The 23425-nt window shown below is 41.7% G+C and overlaps 1 protein-coding gene across 2 annotated transcripts in view; it reads right to left on the bottom strand.

Annotated features, from left to right (window-relative positions):
- Positions 1 to 23425, bottom strand: part of L3MBTL4 (L3MBTL histone methyl-lysine binding protein 4) — a 492971-nt gene that overhangs the window by 329081 nt on the left and 140465 nt on the right. For both annotated transcript variants that reach the window (XM_004466967.3, XM_004466965.3), the window contains one exon: positions 2471 to 2559. In XM_004466967.3, coding sequence (XP_004467024.1) covers positions 2471 to 2559 — 89 coding nt within the window. The remainder of the gene's footprint in view (positions 1 to 2470; positions 2560 to 23425) is intronic.

The following is a 23425-nucleotide window of genomic DNA, read 5'->3' as shown; positions in this document are numbered from 1 at the left end:
GGCGTGGAGCATTCCCACAGGCATGGAGGTTGCCCCACGTCAGCACACTCCTGCAGATGAGCCAGCCTGTGAACCTTAAACACCTGAAAAGGATTGGCACTTATACACTGGGCAGGAGGGGGAAACCGTGCCTTAAGGAGATACAACTAGGTGACAGGGATGGAGGGTGGAGAGAAAACAGCTTTTAGTACCATATCTTTGCTTCTCAGGGCCTCAATAACCAATTACCCCAAACTTGGCGGCTTAACACAGCAGAAATGTATTGTCTCGGGGGCCTGGAGGCAGGGCCATGCTCCGCTCCCTCTGAAGGGTCCAGGGAAGAACCCTCCCTTGGCTCTTCCAGAGTCTGGCAGGGGCCAGCGATTCTCGGAGTCCTTGGCTTGTGGCTGCATCACCACGGTCTCTGCCTCCACAGTCAGGCAGTCAGTGTCGGCATCAAAATCCCCCTCATTTCTTTAATAAAGACACCAGTCACTGGACTTAGAGTCCACCCTAACCCATACCACCTCATCTTAGCTTGATTACATCTGTTGAGACACCACTTCCACCTGGGAATAGCGCTTGAACACAGCTCAGTGTAGGTTACAATTCAACCCACTAAATATCAACCTCAAAACAAAGGAAAAAGAAGTTTGTCAAATCAAGAAGGGCACATTTCACCAGTAATGAAGACAAATGTTTTTTAAATGTGTTATGTCAACAGAAGGTGTTTATACCCTTGTATACTCATTACCCCAGATGGTAAGATAAATTACAGAATATAAAACACTTCACTTTGTCTTGAACATAAAGAAACTTAAAATAGACCTGCAGATACACAAAAGTCTTGTGTGCAATTAAAACAGGCATACTCTCCTTGAAAACATACACACATTTTCTTCCTGGAATATGTATCTGATTTGCATGATGGAATTGATCATATATCTATGACATGTGACGTATCCTCTAAAATGTATCATATATTAGGATGGAAAGTATATATTAAAAGTAAAGCAATACTTTATCTTTTGAAAACTACTCAAGATATGCAAACAATTTTAAGTTTTATTAACAACGCTTCCGTGTCGAAAGCTGAAGAGTTCCATCTCTGCTGGCCAATACAAATGGCGCCACTATATCATTTGCACTATGAAAACGAGCCTTAATAGTCAAAAGCTCAGTGTCAATACACAATTGTTGAGTTCACTGTGACTCTCCGTCTTTGAAGGCTAACATGAACCACCTGCCTTTTTGATGATGTTGTAACCTATTTTCAATTATAAACCACGTTTATTTCATCTAAAATATAAATGCCAAGTTAGAGTGAACACATATCTTGGTCAGAGATCAGGACAAATCAGATATAATAATTCGTGAGCTTAACTCTTCTCTTCTTTGAGGGTCAGATGCACTCTCATCTCATGCATGTAATACCTAATATAAATTCATTACTTGTATATGCCACTGGCCATTAATATTCTACCTCATATTGCTCCTGGGTTTTTAATGAACACATCCCGTATTCCATTTAGATGGAAAGGCTTTATGAAACCATGTCCTGAGCTCCTTAGTGTTTCAGCCCAGGACTTATATGATAGTTGCACACATCAGGGCCTTAAAGACACAAGCTGCTTGATGTTAAACTATGAGTGAAGAGAAAGACATGCCAACACATCACATGTATCTGATTTCTCATATAGCATTCTACTGTCATCTACAGAGCTGACAAATGTTAAAGTTCAACAACTGGAGGAAGTCATATTTCAAAGTCACATTGCTGGCCAAGGAGTCATCAGAGAGTTGCTCACCGTTCCTCTCCACCAAACTCTCTCGGCACCCTCCAGAGGGAATCCGTTCCCTTCTTCTAGAAGATTTTCTCATTCTCACTAACACTTGCCAAAACTTCTATAAAGTCAAGGGGGCAAAGTTATATGACCCATGGTCTATTATTACATAGTTCCCAATCTTGCCAGAAGGATTTATTTCAGGAGCAGAAAGCCCACATTTGCACCTTGGTGGTTGTTTTAGTTAACACCAGGTCACAAAGTAAAATCTGGGGTAGAAATTCTCTATTCTGCCACTATTCTCACACTGGTCTTAGAAATACTGTTAAATATTGACTGGCTGAGGTGAGAGGGTACAGAAGCCAGACAGAGGGCCTAACACTCTGCTGACATCAGCCAAAATTTGCCTTGCTCCAGAAGTGAGCCCATCCTTCACCCTTCCCACTCAAACAGCTGATTCCCAGGGAGGTGGAATGACTTGCCCACGGGACGGGCTGTATGTAGCAGCCAGCGCTGGGTTTCACAGCCAGGCTGGCAGCCCCAGAGCCCACACTCGTAGACACTACGGCTTTGATCATCCTGTTACTCCCTTTTCCAGCAAAGCGTACAAAATCCAGTAAGTTGGTTGGCTTTCTAGAAAAATCATTTCATTTTAACTATTCCCGAATATTGCTTCCTTGTAAAATATAAGACCTTCAGGGGTTCACCTTGGAAAACAGCTCCAGGGGTGCTGCTAGGGCCTGCTGCTCCATCAGGTACTGCTCCCAAGACCAGGAATCTTGAGCCGCCGGCGGGTCTGGAAAAGAGCACACAGTGACAAAATAATAAAATTCTATGGAAGATTGACTCAAGAAGCGGCTAACTCATTAAACTGATGATTAGATGACCGTGCACAAGAGCCTTCTCTCGCACCTTCTATGTACATTTCATAGCCAACGTTTCCCGTTCTCGAAGAGACTTATGAAAATATCCTGCCCTCAAGAAGACTGCTGATAAATACTTAAAACAGGTACCTCTCACCCCTGCTAAAGAAGGGTAACCAGGCGCAGGTTTTCTGGAAAGTGATTTGGTTAACAGTAAACAGAATGGTTTTAAAATTTTTATAATTTCCTTTCACTGTCATACCTTTTTCTGGTGGGAATGTGAATTGCTACAACCTGCCAGAAGGCAATGTGGCAAAAAAAAAACCACATATGTCCAAAGTTTTAACAAATAATCACACTTTGAACCAAAAATGGTCCTCCCAGGACTCTGTTTTAATGCAATCACAGTGGATGTGCCCAAAACAAGGGTCTAATATTACAACTCTTTGAAGTAATGAAAGATCAGAAACAAACTGAAGGTTAATCAAAAGAGTTAGTTAAATGCATTGTACAGACATGCCATTTAAAAATACATATATTTATTTTTATTTATTCCCTTCCCCCCACCCCCAAGATGCTTCCCTCATCTGCCTGCTCGTTGTTTGCTCATCTTCTTTAGGAGGTACTGGAAACTGAACCCGGAACCTCTCATGTGGAAGACAAGTGCCCAACTGCTTGAACCACTTCCACTCCCTGCTAGTTGCAGTGTCTGCTGATTGCGGTGTCTGCTTGTTGTGGAGTCCACTTGCTGCAGTGTCTGCAGTATCTGCTGGTTGCAGCATGTGCTCGTTGCAGCATCTGCTGGTCTTCTTTAGGAGGTACCAGGAACCGAACCCGGGACCTCCATATGGGAGGTGGACGCCCAATTGCTTGAGCCACATCCACTCCCAGACATGCCATTTTAATAATAGGCAGTAAAAGTATATTAAAAAGAATGTATAACAGCAGACAGAGATTATGTTAATGACATAATAATCTTAAGTGGGAAAAAATCAGTTTAGGAAAAAAAAGATCTTTTGGTAAAATGCAAAATGACTTTAAAAAGACTAAAATTATGTAAATCAAAATCTTGAATGAAGTCATTTTAAGGTACCAGGATTATTGGTCATTTCTTCCCAATGTTCTTTCTGTTCTGTTTCTCTTTCTTCCACGTTTTCTAGAATGAATAGTTATTTTTTGTACTTCAATAAAAATATCATTTTTAAATAATAAAAATCTGGCAAAACAATAATTGTTTTATAGTCTATGTCCTAGTAACTCCACTCTAGGAACACACACTGTGCAAGAGGTCAAGCACTGATAAAGTTTGGCAGTGAAAATTGCACAGCACAACATTATTGCAGGAAAGATACAAAATAACATAGGAGAAAGGGCAAATCAATGATGGTATAACCGCACACACATATATATATGTAATGAAGTTATCAAAGTCGATTTTTTTAAATGTTTAATAAAATACAGAGAATTTTCTGGGTTAAATAAAAAAACTAAGTAAGGCTACAAAACAGCATATATAGTATGATCTTAAAGCTTAAAATATAAATTAATGCAAATATTAAAACATTCATTTAGTCAACATATTTATTAAGCACCTTCTAGGTACATATGCATGCCTACACACTCAAACACACACAGGCACATATATATGTAGAAAAGCAATGAGAAAGAAACATCAAAATATTAATGGTGAATATTCATGGGTGGTGCAGTTAATATAAATATTATTTATTGTTATTTTTTACATTTTTAAAGTTCTGTAAAAGTGTGCATATATATATAGTTTTATATAGTTACAAATATATACATCCTTGGAGAAGACTGGTCAAAAAATATTACATGAATATTAATGTTAACATTTATTTTGTCTCAAAATGTTCGAGAGGGAGGTACAGACAATAAAAGGTCAAAACTATATCGCATTAAGGATGACAAGTGGCAAGATATACCTAGAAGTCAAATGTGTGAAACCTACCTGGCCAATAAAGCAAACTAATGGAATAACAAAATAAAAACTCCATCAAGTTATACAAGAATTTATAGAGACTTTTGATCACTTGGAAAAATATTTTCTGAGCCTGTTAATATGCCAAGAAGTGTGCTGTCCACTGGAATAAAACATAACCCAATTCCTGCTCTAGTAGATGAAAATAAGGAATAAATTTGTACATTCTTTTTCCTTTGATAGTCACAATGATGACAAAAGGGAGTAATTTAAGCTCAGGTAATAAAGAGACACATCAATTAACAGTTAAAAAGTAGAAACACACAAAGCACGGGAATTATAGTCAGTCAGCATTTAACAGTTAAAACACACCAGTGCAAAGAAGTATATTTACTGCAGTATGAGAATTTTGCAAAGCATTTTAATCATCAAATAATACTACCAGAATTGTCACGGATGGATTTCTTTGCTTCACTGAAAATATTGGGATATTGTGGGTGATTTCCATTAGGAGCTTGCAGTCTGTTGACCCCTTGTAGCAGTATAAGATTTGCTGCGTTTTTCTACCACAGGACGATGTTTTGTTTTGCTAAACACAGAAAGCAATCTGAAAAACCCTGAAGATGCTCTGGTAAGATTATTCAACGTCCCAATTTTCACACAAGCATTTTACGACATTATGATTACGTTCTTTACAAAAATCACTACATCGGTGTTGGCTCTAAAACAAATATAGGCACCTCATTTTCTACAACAGCTGTGTTCTTAACAAGCTAGTGCGTAATTTCTCAAGGGATTTAATCATATTTCCAATTTTTGTATGTAACTATTCCACCAGAAATAAATCATATCTCAGACCTCCTTTAACGATCGTATAAGTATGCAATGAAACTTTAAAAACGGATCAGAAAAGGAGGACATAATATCAAACAATAACATCTAAGGAACTAACCATTTATTTTAGTGAAGAGGAAGAACTCCTCTGCAATATGGGGCCTGCTGGCAGGTAGGGGCACAGGCAGCTCACCAGCACCTCGGAGCGCGTGGACAGGCCTCCCCGAGCCACTGCCTCCAGAGGGATTGCACCTGCCCCTCTGTCCCTCATCACCTTGCTTCATTCATTTCCACAGGACTTAAAATAGCTGGAGTTACCGTGAGCGAAAATTAATTAGTTTGCCTGTTTAGATTTAGAATGAAAGCTTCCGGAAAGAAGGAGCCGTGGTGGCCTTGTGGACGGCCGTACCCTGGAGCAGTAATCATGCCTGGCCATAAATATTTCCTGAAGGAATTAAAGGGAAGGAAGGCAGGCAGACAAGCTCTTTCAGCCTTAAAAATGAATTCAAAGACATCTGCTTTGACCAACTCATTTCTCGGTTTCCTGGCGGGAAGGAACCTATTATGACACAGCATTGCTCCAGGGACTGAACTGACTATCTTTATTCCATTTTCTCAACGTACTATAGGCATCACATTCATTTTATAGAATATTAAATATACGTACAGGCTTGTAAACTATGAAGTCCATTTCTTCTCACTGGCAACAACAAAATCTTCAATTATTTCTCTCCTGACAAACATTATCTAATATGCAAAATATATTTGATTGTATATTATATGTTAACTCGTGATGCACCTATTATGCACTAGACACTAAATTAGGTAGTTGACGTGTATGTGTTTATGTGTGTGTACATTCATGCATATGTGTGCTAAGAGGGTAGGTTTCCCTTTATTCTTTACTACATTGAAGATTAATGGCTATTTTATAGTTCAAAATAATTGGAGCTTATGGAGTTCACACAGTTGGAATGGTCTAGATTTAAGTGAATCTCTACAATAAAGATGTAGCAGAAATGCTTATTAAATTACTTTTAAGTTTAAAAGCACCATAAAGGGAGGCAGACCTGGCCCGGTGGTTAGGGCGTCCGTCTACCACATGGGAGGTCTGTGTTTTGGACCCAGGCCTCCTTGACCCGTGTGGAGCTGGCCCATGCGCAGTGCTGATGCGCACAAGGAGTGCCGTGCCACGCAGGGGTGTCCCCGCATAGGGGAGCCCCATGCGCAAGGAGTGCACCCCATAAGGAGAGCCACCCAGTGCGAAAGAAAGTGCAGCCTGCCCAGGAATGGTGCCGCATACATGGAGAGTTGACACAACAAGATGACACAACAAAAAGAAAAACACAGATTCCCGGTGCCACTGGTAGGGATAGAAGCGGTCACGGCGGGGAGCGCAGCAGGTGGACACAGCGAGCAGACAACTGGGGGGGATGGGGAGAGAAATAAATAAAAAATAAATCTTTTAAAAAAAAAGCACCATAAAAATTGTCTGTAGAGAAAGTAATAAGCTCATTCATTGATGGCATCTTTGTAAATTTGATTAAAACTCTTGAAAGTCATGCTGACAATGAATATCTAAAGGTAAAATAAGGTGATAATCCTCATTTATCTATTCATCCCAACTTTGATGTTTTACCCTAAAATATAATGCACAATAAATATGATCATAAATATAGCCTTCACAACAACACAAAGTTGGAAAAATATAAATATCCAACAACAAAGATCAAGTAAATTATGGTTATGAAGATCACACATTACTTAGTAAATATTAATAAAGCACAGTTGGGGCAAGGTTTCTATATACATCAAGCTTTAGAACTGTCCTGTTTATAGATGTATAAAAACCATGAGGGAAAAAATGGAAACGAAGATAGTGTGTTAAATTGGTGAAATCTGTCAAGCCAGGCAAGATAAAGGTGGATGGATTTGGTGGGTAAAGAAAGAAACAACAAGCCCTTTTTGAGATTTACACAGTTTATTATTTACATAGACAGCAAAGCAAAAGTAGCTAAAGGTGCCAGCTGTCTGTGTCTCTTGCACAGGGTGACACCAAAGCAAAAAGAACCAGATCCTGCAACACAGAGAGTGGGACACCCTGTTGTTGAGAAGCCACTCACACCAAGGCTAAGTGGTTTTACAGCTGTGCCCACGTGTCCATCAACAAACGAATGGATAAACAGTGTGGTATTCCCACTGTAGCAGTTTGATATTATTTATGAATTGCAAAAAAGAAATATAGATTTATGTTTGTAAACTGGTCAGTTCCTCTGGGCATGATAACTCTTTGATTATATTAGATTCAGCTGAGACAACTGATTAAATAATGTTAAGATTAGGGCTCTGATCCAACCACGTTATTAGAGTACAACTCAGCATTGAGTCCCAGCCCTCTTGGGCTGATAAAACAAGATTCTCACATGGAACTAAAACACTAGAGTTGAGTTTTGGATACTGGAGCCCCAGGGAGGGAGCCGAGCCGTTTGCCTGATAGTTTATAGCTGGCCTTGTGGAGAGAGCAGAGCAGCTGAGCCCAGAAAGAGATGAGCCCTGGGAAGAGAGATAAGCCCTATGCCAGCCTAGCGCTGAGAAGTGAAGAAGCTGGGACCACGGAGCCTTAGGAGGAAGAGGAAGGCTGAACCCTCGCTGAGACCGGCAGCCATCTTACTTCAACACGTGGCAACAGACTTTGGTAAGCCTTGTGCTGCACACTGCTACCCCCAAATAAATACCCTTATAAAAGCCAGCAGATTTCTGGTTCTTTGCATCAGCACCCCTTTGGCTAATATACCCACATAATGGAATATTATTTGGCCATAGAAAGAATGAAGTGATGAGACAGAAAGTAAATTAGACGTTACCAGGGGATGAAGAGGGGGGAGGGTATTTTTTGGGAAAAATTAAAATTAAAAAAAGTCCTTAAGTAGAACATTAACTTCTCTGGGACCAATTCTCCAGTGCTTAATAAACTCAATTATTTTTAGATGATTTCTCAAATAATCCAGGAACAACTGGTTATTCATTTCTAGCATTTCTAATAATAATATATCTATCTAAGCAAGTGACAATTAAATTTGTATTAAAAACATGGCTATGTATCTTGCCCAAGACACTTCTGATAGTTCGAGGCTTGGTTAGCATTTTCTGATAGCATGATAGCATGATAGCCAGAGAAGCTAACTTTAGTCAGAGAGACAGAAATTCCCTGCAGAAGCCTGAGTATTTCAGAAGAGTAATTACGAAGGGAAGAATGTGGGGAAAGGTGGCCATTGTAGGTCACCTGCAAAAAAGGTATTGATGCTGAGTGAGGATGGTTCGCCGATACCAAGAAGTCCGTTTAACATAACGGTCCCCTAACACACTTTAAAGGGCTCTCACCAATGAAATACGCAATGTCAGAAAGGAAAATTACCTGAAAACAAAAAATAAATAATGGACAGGAAGAAGCGTAACACTGCACCCTTGTGTGGGTGCCTTAATGGGGCTCCCCCTCCGGCTCCCGCTCCCTCTTCATCTCCCTCTCCCTCTCCCTGTGCTTCCTTTCTTCGAAATGCAAGGAAGTCTCCTCACCTTCATCTGCAAACCCAGGGTGTTTGATTTACTCCACCTCAGCCAAATCTGCAGATCAGCAAAAGAACAGTAACTTCTTTCACATAAAATGACAACTTGTGCCTGCCAAAATGACACATGTGCACTTTCCCAGCCACTGAATTTTGCTTTGTTCTTCTATACATACCTTGAGGTTTGTTGGCCTATTCATCAGATGAGCAAGCACAAAGGCAAGAGATTTAAAGCAACGAACATGGAATTGAATGTAAGATAGTTTGAAGGAAAATGTCAACAAAGCAAGAGGGCGCAGTCCAAGCTCACTGACCAAAGCAGTATTATTAGATGAAAACCAATTGTTCCTAAGTGCTTAGCTTCTTATTAAGCTGCTCGAGACTATACCAGGTTTGGAATTGCCGTGAGCAAGTAACATTTCTGCAGCATGCCTTTTTTTTTTTTAACCATGGCCATGAACCAGTGTCCACTGCTGTAATTTTTCTTGCCTGAAAACCCAGCACCAGGTCCAGGATCTATCAACCAATGGGGACCCTGCTAGAACCACCCACCAGACCATTCATGGGGTTGATTACAAAAATAATGGTCCAAGGACGAGCAATGTTGGAGAGAATTCAATTGTGGACTAGGAGGTAGAACAGGAAGGTCAATTGTTGAGAAAAGCAAACCTACCACTATGGCAAAATAAAGAAGTCAAGCAGAACACAAGCCAAGGAAAGGCAGGGTCAATGTTTCGGTGACCTGAGGCTGGTGCAGTGGCTGACGGTCATGACTGTGCACAATATGGTACTACTCTATGAATGAAAAGCACCCGCCCCTCAGCCAGATCACATCCTGGGGGAGAGGAGAACACCAAAATGCGCAACGCTCCAGCCTTAGAATATTCCTTTCACAATGTCTAGCAGGATTGGGGAGCAACACCATACCTGTAAAAGGAGTTCACATATCAGTGTGATATATTCCACACCTTAATCTTGAGGGATGTGCCCTACTTAACATTTCAGCACACGCAAAGTTTTGAATAACTGAGTTGGCTTAAATTTTAAAAAACCTTTACTCATATTTCAATTCTGTGCGTGAGCATTCTTCCACGCATATGCATGCGTTTGTATTCAACTCTTCTCATAAAGTCCATAACACAGAAAGTATCACCTGCTATTTCATAAATAAAGCCACAGATGTCATCTAGCCCTGAGATCTTTTTGAACCTTAGATTTCTCTCTAGCGTGACCCCCTTTTTATTTCCAAAGGCATCTTAGGAGGAGCCCCAATCTTAGAAATGCTCAGAGCAGAACAACCCTGGTTGCGCCAAGCTCTGCCCACTAAGCCCCCCATTTATCTCCTCCTAGAGAACACAGATGGAAAACTCTCTGATGGACTAACCTAACCCCACACTTTGGCAATAACAACACCCAGCTCTAGGAAAATGCACAAAATTTATTAACAAACTAAACTAAAATTTAAAATGGCAGAGGGCTGAGAATGAATAAGTATCATTCTTAAAGATAAAACCCTGTAAATCTCAAGGCTCATGACTCAGAGCAATTGCTTTTCCAATTCCAATGGCTGCAAACACAACCACTCACACCAATATTTCAACTTCATTTCAAAATTTACACAGCACTCAGCTCCATCAGTTATCATCTATAATATGTGAGGCACACTTTGTCAGCAGCAACCAACGAATTTTATAGCACAGTTATAAATAAAACCTTCTTTCGCAGTGCCAACTGGAAATGATACCATTTTCCTAACGTTAACAAGTTTTCACTGCCGGGTAATGCCCCAAGACACAGCAACTCCCAGCTTACCACTGCACTTCCCAGACTCTCACATTTTAATAACTTTGTCACTGTAGCAGGGACTTTTCCATGCTCTGCCTAAAACAGTTTTCACTTGTACGTTCAGGCTGCTTTTCATTCCAGTGCAACTGAATTTAAAATCATGCATTCATCATTATCCCAGGCAAGCAGGTGTTCAGTGCTGGGAGACAGTCCCCAACCCTGACCCCTGACCTCACACTCTAGTGGGGACACATGTAGACAGATGAGTATCACCTGCAGCCTGACCTGTGGCAGGACCCCATGTTTTGATGAATAAACAAGCAGACACAAGTGTTCATATGCACTAGTTAAGAAACTCAAACAGTATGTCTTAGAACAAAAGGAAAGATTCATTGTGAATAGGGCAAGCTTCCTGGAGGTGCTGCATGAGCAAAGCCAGAGGGGCCAGGATGAGCTGCTTCTGCAAACACCACAGAATCTGCACAAAGCTTGCGGGGCTACACAGTGGACAGGAAGCTGGAGTGCAGGGTGGGAGGAGGCGAAAGCAAGGTCATGACAGCTCTTGAATATCTAAAGAAGAAGCTGGATCTTTATTTTAATTTAGAGAACCCTTAGAGACTTCTGAGGGGTTAAGATACTGTCAGAACTTCCCATCAATCAGGACTAAGTAAGGATGAAATGGATGTGAGAGACTAATAGTTAGAATGATAACCTCATACTCTTAAACAAGAGAGAATATGGGTGTGACCTAAAAAAAAATGCAAGAAGAAAACTAAGGGAAAATGCAGAAACAGAACTGACAGAATGTGCAAACAAGAACTAATGGGCAGGGTGGGGGTGGTCCAGAGAGAAGCAAAGATGATGCTAAGGTTCAAAGCTTGGGTATCCAGGAAGAGAAGAGCAGACTAAGGGAGCGAACACAGGATGTTGAAGAAAATAATGGGGTTCTTTTCAGAGGTTTGGCATTTGAGGTATCTGGAAATTATCTCCATAAATATGTCCAACAAAAGGCAATCCAAAATTTTTGAGAAAGAGAACGGAGGAAAAGATTTGGGAGTCACTGCTGGTGCAGGGGTGAAAGTAGAGGCCAAGTGAGTGGAAGTCAGTGGCCTCCTCTCAGGGAAAATCCTGAGGAAGCAGCAGCAAGGCCCTCGAAGGAGGTGCGTGAGTTGCTGGAGAGACACTGAGGAATCACCAGAGAAGCAGGCAGAGACCGGGAGGCCAAGTGAGCATAGGGCTTCCCGAAGGCTGCGGTCAACAATGGCTCCAGTTAAAGAGGTCCAGGAAGGCTGCGATCTGGGAAGAAGCTCCGGAGCTGGCAGCCAGGTGTCCTTAGGACCTCCAGGGACTAAGGTCAGTGGAGGGACAGGATTCCAAGTCAGAGTGAAACAGAGCAAATGGCAGAAAAGAAAGTCAGGGAAAGGAGTGACTGCAGACTATGCTGAGAGGTTGGTTCGTAAAAAGAAAGACAGGTAGCACGTGAGCATGCGCTTGAGGCAACCAAGAAAGGAACTATCAAGAGAAAGGATCTCCTTTCTTTTTCTTTTTTAAGACAGTAGCGAGCGTGGGCACTGCAGTTCACCAGCTGAGGGACATGCGCCAGGAGAGAGAACTAAGACTCTTAAGAAGAGAAGGTATTAGTGAATGGGGAGGTCAAACAGACAGTGATTTAAGAACACAGCGGGAGGAAGTATTCTGAGATAAGGAGGAGGGCGATAAGTGAGAAGAAAAACAAGGTTTTTTCAGGTGGTAGGGAAGACATAGAAGAGCATCAAACACATGCCGTGGACCTCCTTATGAAGTAGGCAGGAAGACATGAGAGCCCCCTCAGGGCTAAACGGGTGAATCTGGGAAGGAGGCAGCCAGCACCAAGGGCCTTTCTCCATCAGCTCCTGGCGGTCTAGAAAGGGGAGCAGATGGTTAAGTTTGCTGACAGCTGGGAAACGACGAGGAGAGGGCCAAGTGAATGTGAGAAGAGATAGAATGTTTGAGGGGCCCCAGGGGCCCCAGATGACTCTGGAGGCAAATGAAATAAAAAACAACTGTCAGAGAACAAGGAGCCATGACAAAGCTAAAAGACACTATGAGACTTTTTTAAAGCTTCAGAAAGCTTCCACTGAACTGAAGGAGTAAAAGATCTGGAGGATAGGAGGATGTTATCAAGAAAGGATTTCAGCCACTCAGCTAACATGGATTTGAAGAATGTCAACCACCACACCATGGAGCCTAGAGTGCCTATTTTTGCATCCAGTATCCATGTGGAATCTAAGCCCCCTCTTGACACAGATGTGCAATGGACACAACCAATCCAAGGTCCACAGAGAAAATGTGGCATTGATGTGGGAAAAGTGGCCATGGTGGCTGCTGGGTGCGGGGAATGGGAGGAAGAGATGAGATGTGGAGGCGTTTTCGGGACTTGGAGTCTTCCTAGGTGGTGCTTCACGGACAATTACAAGACAGTGTAGATCCTCCCCAGGGTCCACTGGATGGAACATGGGAGAGTGTGGGCTATGATGTGGACCATTGATCATGAGGTGCAGCAATGCACATAGATGTATTGACCAAATGCAATGGATGTGTCATGATGATGGGAGAGAGTGTTGCTGTGGGGGGAGTGGGGGGTGGGGGCGGTGGGGTTGAATGGGACCTCATATTTTTTGAATGTAATATTTTAAAAAAATGAATAAAAGAAAAAAAGAAAAAAAAAAAAAGAAAGGATTTCAGAATTCATCTGATGACTCATTCAACCAGCACTTCCAGGCTGGCCTGTTCAGAGTTTTGCAACAAGCTGATGGAACAACAATGCGAGAAGAACCCTGAGAACCTGGGTTTAGCAGAGAAGTGTGTGACCAAGTTACTCTACTACAATGGTTTTCAAAGTGTGATCACCTCCTGGGATATTGTTAGAAATGCAAATTCTTGGGACCCACCCCAGATTTAATGAGTCAGAAACCCTGGGGTGGGACCCAGCAGTCTGCATTTTAGCAAGTTCTCCAAATGATTCTGATGCCTGCTGAAGTTTGAAAACTTCTGTTCTTTATGTAATATGAAAAGACCTACAAAGTAGAGAAAGAACCAATTCTGAGTTCATCAAAGAAGGCTTCCCAAATTGTGTCTTAAAGGATAAGGTTCTCAAAGTGTGGCACCCAGACTAGCAGCTCGGGCCCCACCCCAGACCTAATGAATCTGAAGCTCTGGCAGGGCCCAGCAATCTGTGTTTTGACAAACCTTCCAGGAGCGCAAAACGGTCCACCTCTGGGAACCTCTGTCCTAGAGGGAAGGCCAGATTCCTGTTGCTATCCCTAAAGAGACAGCTGACCACAGTGCTTGTTGGGAACTTCCGGGAGACTCCATCCTCCCCCAATATGTATTTTTACAGTATATGTCATTATCTGAGCAAGACTGAGTGATCTCTCTTCCTTGCAGCAGAAAGCATCTAATTAAAAACCTCATGTTAAGAATTTCACACTTTAAGCGCTATGTACTGAGAAGCCAGTGGGTATTTTTAAGAAAGGAAGGCCATGGTAAGCACGGGGCCAGTTTCTCCCCTTCCCTACCAACTATTGTATTTGAGGTTGTTTTGATTTTTTTTGTTTTTAGTCTACTTCTGGTGGCAGTTGAGAGAAGATGGAATAGAATAAGAGAAGACCGGTAACAGAGCCATCAGCGAGGAGGCTGCTGCCAAGTGCAGGCCTGAGAGGACGAGGTTTTGATTTGAGACAGTTGCGGTGAGGATTGAGAGAGGCAGACAGATGCAGAGAGATATCTGAATGAGACTTGACAAAACTGGACAAGCAGAGAGACAGGAAAGAGAGGACCTGGCCGTCAGCAGCTTAGGAGACTGGGTGTATGGTCATGCCTTCCGCTAATTAAGACATGACTAGAGGAGGAGGCCGAGAGAGCAACAGGGTGGCTTTTCAGGAATATGGAATCCCTGCAACCTGAAGGAATCTGAAGGATATTTAGGATAAGCTAAGCTGGAGGCAATTAACATCATAGATCTTTCAGGAGACATGGACTTGTGGCCTTCCGTGCTCGGGGCTACAGCAGGGGAGAGCACATGAAGCAGGAAGGGGACAGAATAAAGCCGAGGGAATGGCAGTTGAAGATGCAAGCAGAAGAAAAGGAAACAGTGAAGGAGAGTGAGAGGGCAACCAGAAACAGCAAAGAGGAAGGAAATGCTTTCCGCAAGCAGGGAATCACTATCAAATTTGATAAAGTGAAACAAAAGGAGAACTGAGCGAAGACCACTGAATTTAATAACTGAAAGGCCATGAGAGGCCATTACCTGAGACTGTGAGTATGAGGATTGACTGAGAACTCAGGAGAAAGCAAGCATCTGAAGATGGAGAAACAGAGGGGCTCAAGGACAGGGGTGGGACTGGCCTCAGGAAAGTTTCTACTCAGAAAATCAGAAAAGGTGTTACCAGATTTTGTCTAGGTTCTTGGCTATGCTGCAGAAATGAATTTCAAGAGCATGCCGGGTGAGTTAGGCCAGTAATTTATTCAGGTTGGGAGGGAAAAGAAATGGGAGAAAATAACAGAGCAGGGGTCCCAGGTAGAGAGGAAGGGGGTGAGATGGGAGAAAGAGGGCTGATTTACAGACTGCAATTCCCCATTATAGGTTATAAATGCCCAGGTTTACTTGCGTGCCCACATGGCAGAGGAAAAATCGCGGCGGTGCACAGAGGACAGGAACAGGTCCAGAGGCAAGAGAGTGGGGCAAGAGAGAGGTCTGCTTTATAAGCTATTAACTATTCCACCCCTTTGCAAATGGCAGGGGAGGGATTCCAGCTGTTTGCTGTTTTGATTGATCACCCCACCCATCAATCCCCTAGTGAGGACCCAATGATAAAGTCCCTAGGGAACATCTGGGGCTTTTCCTTGCTCCCAGAAGAAGTCTTTGTTCTGGATAGCAGAATCTTGGGGGTGGGGTCTTCCAGCAGCCATCTTGGGGGTTACTGATGTCCATGTGGACTCTCTGCCAGGTTCCAGATCCTATAATTCCCTATCTTACTAGCCTGCTTTAATGGTACTGCTACCAGGAGGTCTGAAGGCAAAGAGAGGAAAGGGTAAGAGAATAATGTGGAAGGAGGAGAATGTCCAAAGGTGTAATGTGGAAATGTGGAGTGAAAATGATCATCTTTGGAAGTGACAAGTTCAAGGGGCCCTGAGAAGATGTCAACAGAAAAGTCATGGATATGCTCTCATATATAGTAAGACAAAGGGAAAACCATGTCAGGTAATCACTGATTGAACCTTCACTAAGTACCTTCCATGATCCAGACCTTGTTTTAGATGCTAATGATTAAAGGCAGAGTAAGACGTAGCTCTTGACCCTAAGGAGCTTGCACATTAGTGGGAGAACCATATGACTATAATACAGCAAGGAAAATGCAATGGCCGAGATGCGTGCTAAGGGCTAGAAGAACAGGGTCGACATAGCAATCAACTTTGTCATGGGGACTGTATTGGGTTGAGCAGTGACTCCCAAAGTCCCACCTGGAATTGCAGAATGCCACCTTATTTGGAAATAGAATCTTTGCAGATTTAATTAACTAAGATGAGATCATACTGGACTAGGGTTGGTCCTTAGTCAAATGACCATGAGAAGATGGAGGCAGAGATTGCAGTTATGCTGCCTCAATCCAAGGAACACCAGGAACCACCAGAAGCTGGAAAGGATTCTTCCGTAGGGCCGTCAGAGGGAGCGTGGCCTCGCCAACACCTTGATTTCAACCTCCTGGCCTCAAGAAATGTGAGAGGATAAATTTCTGTTGTTTTGAGCCACCAGGTTTGTAGTACTCTGTTATGATGACCCTAGGAAACTAATATACAGAAACTACTCATTATTTTTTTTATTCAGAAAATATTAATTGAATGTTCACTATGTGCTAGTTTATAATACAGCACAAAACAAAACAAAAATCTCTGCCTTTATCCACTGTATACTATAGTGGGTGAAGACAGACCATAAACAAGATAAATAAGTAAAACATATGTATGTCAGTTGGCAATAAATGTTAAAGAGAAAACAAAGTAGAGTGAGTGGAGAAGGCTTTCATAATTTTTAGGTATGGTGACTCCTCATCAGAAACAATGGAGGCGAGAAGACAATGAAATGACATCTCTCAAGCACTGAAAGTGGTAACTGTCAATTAAGAATTTTATAATCCAATGAAAATATCCTTCAAAATGGTGAAATAAAGAAAATTTCAGATTAAATAAAAACTGATTTTTATATATCTAATATTAATTTTATTGAGTACACATTCCCATTCTTTATTAAGTTCGTCCTCACACTAGATCACTTACTAGTCTTCTAAAGATATTCTGGTAAAGCCTTATTTTTTTACTTATGAAAATTTAAGGCTTTAATCTATTTGAAATTTATCTCTTCATATATATCATTGGCCAATTAGGCAGGCATAGTTCATTAAATAAACAATGATTTGTCCTCCTGAATTGATCTGCCATCTTTTTCATACATTACATTCTCACATATCTATTTCTATTTTCTCTAGTCTATTCCTCAAATTCTTTGTCTATTACTATATCACCACCATATTAGGGATTTAGGCATAAAATCATGTTGTCCAATTGAAATTAAAACCAGCTGGGATTCTATTTTGAAATTTAATTAAATATTAGTTTTGGGAGAATTAACATTTTTGTGGTATGTCTTTCCATTTGTTCAGATATTAATTTATACCCTTCAATAAAATTTTCTAGTTTTCCTCATATAATGTCCTTCATATTTCTTGTTCAATTTATTCTAGATATTTTATACTTTATTGCTATAGCAAATGGAACCTTTTTCCCTTTTTAATTTCTAAAAGTGCTGATGGCTGAAATACAGAAAAGCTAATGATTTTTCATATTTATCCTATATTCAACCATCTTAACAATCTTGTATTATTCTAATAGTTGGTAATTAGATAATTAGGTATAAAATCAAATTACCTTATAAAAAAAGTTGTATGACTGTTTAAACCACTCATTTAATTGTTTCTTACTCCATTCACCAAAACTTCAAGACAATACTAAATATAATGCTGTTAGTAGGCTTCTTTGTCTAGTTTCCTGATCTGAATTGAAATGGAATGGCTTTTATGTTTTGCTTTTTAGTATATTTAATACAATATTTTGGCAAATAATTTTTATTATACTCAATTCCATTTTACATAAGTTTTTGTTTGGAATGGCAGTTGAATTTTATCAAAGCCTTTTCAGTGTCTAGACATCATTTTATGGCTTTTCCTTTTTAATTTATTGATGTATAAATGTATAAATAAGGTTGGCATATTTTACTATATTGAACCCTGTTTCATTACCCTCCTTGGTAACAGGATATCATTCTTTTAATATATTGCTGGATTCTATTTACCAATAATTATTTAGAATTTCACATCTCTATTTATTTGTGATATGGGTCAACAGGTCTTAGTTTAAAAAACATTCTGGCTTCATAAAAGAACTTTCACCTTCTTCTAAAGCCAGAAAGAGTTTGAATATCATTGGAATTATTGATTCTTCAAAGGCAAAGAAAAATTCTCACAGCTGGTCCTAACATTTCCAGTATCTTCCATGATATGGTCTATTCAAATGTCTGAATCTTTCTTGGGTGCTTTTTGACAATCTTTACTTTGCGAGGAAATCATCTCATTCCTACAGGTTTTCAAATACGTTGCTATAGTGATGCATGTATTATCATCTCTTACTCTCACTTTTTCTTTTTTTAAAAAATTTTTTCTACACTTTTGGTTATGTTTCCTTTCTCATTTAGTAATTTAAGCTTAAGATACATATGGAGTCTCCTGGTTTCTGACTTAGGAGATTGGGTAAATGGGTAACACCATTTTTTAAAAAAGACCAAAAACATAGAGAAAAAGATTTGGTTAAAATTGATATTGGTTCAACAGTGAGCCCCTGATACTAATGACTATGCTTGTGAGCTGATAAACCCAAAATAATAACAAGGCCTAGAGCAACTTTGTGCCTGGGAATTTCCTTCTGTCAGCCTTCATGTTACTCAAATGTGGCCAGTCTCGAAGCCAAACTCAGCATGTAAATGCAATGCCTTCCCCCCAGCGTGGGACATGACACCCGGGGATGAGCCTCCCTGGCAACGAGGGACCACTATCAACTACCAACTGATGATGCAACTGGAAAATGACCTTATACGGAAGGTTCAATGCGGATCAGCAGAATATCCATGTCTACATAAAATACCATGACTTTAAAATGCTGTTTGACCTAAAGTAAGGGGGAAATGGAAAGGAGAAATGAGTTTATATGGCTACGAGTTTCTAAAAAAGAGTCTGGAGGCTGGCAGAAGGTTTGCCCTCATGCACAACTGAGCAGAGTCAGAGAGACAGATAAAGCAGATACAACCCCCAGATATTGGTTCCTTTGAGGGCTAAAGAGACCCATGGGAGTTATGGTCATGGCCGATGGGGTTAACTACCAGGGCAGATGGCCCCTCTTTGGGTATGGTGTTTATGTGTGATGAATCTGGACTCAGATGGGATCTCCCTTCATAAGACTTTCATGCTAATGTGCTGGAGGTGCAGTTAATGTTGGGGTTTAAGATATATTTAGGGGATTTGAATCTCTGGACTGACAATGTGATAGCCAGATCCTGAGCCTCAACAGACTCCAGCACCTACAATCTGATTTATTGGACTTACCACACTCAGCTAAGATGGAGGTGAAGAAGGACAACCACCACACCATGGAGCCTAGAGTGATTACAACTGAAAATGGGAGGATTGCATCCAGCATCCAGGTGGAATCTGAGCCTCCTCTTGACATAAAGGTGCAATGGACACAACCAATCCAGTGTCCACATAGAAGAGGTGGCATTGGATTGGGAAAAGTGGACATAATGGACAAAGGGTATGGGGAAAGGCAGGAAGAGATGAGAGGTGGAGGCGTCTTCGGGACATGGAGCTGCCCTGGATGGTGCTTCAGAGGTAATCACCGGACATTGTAAATCCTCACAGGGCCTACATGATGGAATAGAGGAGAGTATGGGCCATGATGTGAACCAATGTATATGAGGTGCAGAGGTGCCCAAAGATGTACTTACCAAATCCAATGGATGTGTCATGATGATGGGAACGAGTGTTGTTGGGGGGGGGGAGAGGGGGGGGTGGGGGGGTGGGGTTGAATGGGACCTCACATATATATTTTTAATGTAATATTATTACAAAGTCAATAAAAAATAAAAAAATTAAAAAAATAAAATAAAATGAAAAAAAAAAAAATTGATATTGGTGAAAAATATCCAGGTAAAGTCCAATTCCAGCATGGAGTTGAGACATGCGTCTGTAGCTAGGTAGAAGTAACTGGGGTAAAATCAAGATGATCACTGAAACCACCTGGGAAAAAAGAGGAAAATGAGAAAGGGGAGGATCATAGCTGAAACACAGGTCGATAAAAGAGAAAGCAGGGATGCGGACGTGGTTCAACTGATAGAGCATCCACCTAGCATATGGAGGGTCCAGGGTTCGATCCCCAGGACCTCCCAATCCATGTGGTAAGCTGGTCCACGTGCAGTGCTGACATGTGCAAGGAGTGCCCTGCCAAGCAGGGGTGTCCCCACATAGGGGAGCCCCACACTCAAGGAGTGCATCCCGCAAGGAGAGCCGCCCTGCGTGAAAAAAGCGCAGCCTGCCCAGGAGTGGCATCAACACATGGAGAGCCGATGCAGCAAGATGATGCAACAAAAAAGAGACACAGTTTCCCAGTGCCACCCGATAATGCAAGCAGATGCAGAAGAACACAAAGCAAATAGACACAGAGAGCAGACTGGAGGGAAAAGGAAGAGAAATAAATAAAAAGTAAGTCTTTAAAAAAAAAAAGAGGAAAACAATGAAGAATAACAATAGGACAGACCAAAGTATCACAATACAAGAAAAGAGTGAGGGAAAGAAGAGGAGAAGGAGGAGGGGGAAAAATGAAGAAGGAGAGGGGAGAAGGCAGAGAAGAGGCTAAAAAAGTCAACATCTCAAGAGAGAAGTCAAGTCAGATGGGCAAATGTGGAACACAAGGATAAGACAAGAAGAAATTGTCAAATAGATGGAAGGTCACTTTAACAGCATGGCAAAATGCTGATCAGAATTCCTCAATGGCCTCCACTGTGCCCCTAGAGAAGAATAAAGAACTAAAGAATCTCAAAGTTTTCACTGCAATATTCAAGTGATGGTGAAGTCTGCAGAAAGTGTGCATATGTGTGCAAATTTCCCCCTTGACATGTAGTAGATGTGGAGCAGGCAATTCTATGAAAACAAGTCTCATCCTAAGACTTCATAAAAAAATCTCAGTATAATTATGAGGTTAATATTAAAATACTCTCCTATAAATACCACCCTGTTAAGTCAGCAAATTAATAATCATCCATATGGGGTCAGTAATATTCTCTTTATAAAGTGATTAAGTACAAATTTCCCTTGACCTTTTCCTGCTATGTTTCCTAGAGCCATCTAATATAGTATATTAAATAAAATACAGCTGCAACTCTTAGTGCCACTTTGATCAACTCAACAAATTCTCCAATCAGAATTTAGACTTTCTTCTATTCAAGAAATCTCCTACTGGCTTCAATTAATGGGCATACTTAAAATATAGTTCCAGATTTTTTTTTTCTCTTCACACTAAGTGTTTAAAATAAATTTATTTTAAAATCATATCTTAACTTCACAGGCCACTAACCTTTCAAAATCCTAGTCATTCTCTGTGAATATAAATTTGAAATCTATGAAGGGACACTGAATTTCATTGTACTTGCAGACCATGTGCAGGGCAAAGGAGAGGTACCTTCATTGAGAGATAAATTAGCACTGTTTAAAGGAAAAAAATTAATGTAAAAGTATCATCCAAAACCATTTTGTAAAGTTAAATTCCTGGAAAGTGTGTACACTGCAGCCAGAGAAGAGCTCCATTAGCCCCCACCCGTGTTTTCTCCACTGAGGTCTCCATGACTCTTCTGAAACAAGAGTCCTTGAGTACTGACTCAAATTGTAATGGTGTGTAAATGCATCCAGAAAGAGCAGTAACCATTAAGCCCTTAATGACTAAAAAACCTCATCTACTGTGCTAAAGGAGCCAAATAATGGCACTGTTCCCTTGGCAACAGCTAAAAAATAATCTCCAGTTCCTTCAAGGAAGCCTGAGGTGACTCTGCAGTTTACCATTTGTGGTGGGCAGAATAATGGCCCCCAAGGAGGTCCACATCCTAATCCCCGGAATGTGTGACTTGATTTACGCCTTAAAAAGGAGTTTGCAGATGTGATTCAGTTAAGGACCTTGAGGTGAGAAGATTATTTTGGATTATCCACAAAGGCCCAATCAATCACACAGGTCCTCGAAAGAAAAGGCAGGGGAAGCGGCTGTGGCTCCATCAGATGAGCTCCCGCCTACTACACGGGAGGCCCTTGGTTCGCGTCCCAGGGCCTCCTTGTGAAGGCAGGCTCACCCACATGCTGTAGAGTGCCCCTGGCCCGCACACTGCAGAGCGCCAACTCAGCAAGGTGACACAATAAAAGAAGGGAGGCAAGCGAGAACACAAAAGAGCCCGTAGCAAAAACCAGAAATGGACACAGAGAGCAGACAGCAAGCAAGCTGCAAGGGGGGAGGAGAAATAAAATAAATAGACACAGAAGAAAGTACAGCGAATGGACACAGAGAGCACACAGCATGCAAAAAGCCACAAGGAGGGGGACTAAAAAAAATAATAATAAAGGCACATTCTCAGCTGTTATGACAGGGAGCCATGACTTTGACAGAAGGGTCAGAGAGAAGCAACCTTGCTAGCTTTGAAGATGGAGGAAGGGACTACAGACCAAGGAATGCAGGTAGCATCTGGATCTGGACTGACAAGGAGACAGATTTTCCCCCAGGCCTCCAGAAGGAATGCAGCCCAGCCGACACCTGACTCTAGCCCAGTGACACTTGTGTCAGATTTTGATGGTCATGAGATCACAGGACAGGGCTCAAGCTAGTCTGGGAGACCAGGGGAAGCTTTCCTGAACAAATGGCACTAGCACTGGATGTGAAGGCTCTGTCGGTATCAGCAACACATGCACACTCTAATGAGGTCAAAGAAGCACTGGGAGAGAGAGGAGGAGGAATTCCCAGGGTCTAGGCAGAAGAGGCAGCTCGCCCCAGGGTCCTGTGGCGTGAAGAGCATTCAAAGAGCTCAAGGCCAGCACAGTCAGAGCAGGGAGCTGAGAAGGCACACAGCTGAAGACGAGGGTGAGGAGAGGGAGGGGCCCAGATGCCGAGAGGCTCAGGCTTCAGGAAGGATTTTGTCCATCAGTGACAGGAAGCGTATGAAACATTTTAAGCAAAGGAAAGGTAGGGATGAGGGCAGGATCAGACTTGCAGTTTGATAAGAACAATGTGACTGGATTGTATGAGATGGCTGAGGCCATCTCAAGAGCAGGTTTGGGGAAATCAGCTGCGAAGCCCAAAAAGGGATGACAGCTTAGACTGAGGGGGTAGCAAAAGGATGAAAAGAAGCAGACAGATTCGAGAATATTCTGGAAGCAGAAGCCCTGGTGACAGACTGCCCACAGAAAGTGGGAAAAAAAGGGGTCCAGATGGCGCGAGGTTCGGCTTGTGTAACCTGATGGATAGAGCCATTCGCTGAGCCAGGAAGTGTCTGTGTCT

This window comes from Dasypus novemcinctus, chromosome 16 (assembly GCF_030445035.2).
Source record: "Dasypus novemcinctus isolate mDasNov1 chromosome 16, mDasNov1.1.hap2, whole genome shotgun sequence".
NCBI classification, from domain to species: Eukaryota; Metazoa; Chordata; class Mammalia; order Cingulata; family Dasypodidae; genus Dasypus; species Dasypus novemcinctus.
Note: the sequence above shows the minus strand (reverse complement) of the source record. Positions and strands in the feature narration are given on the sequence as shown.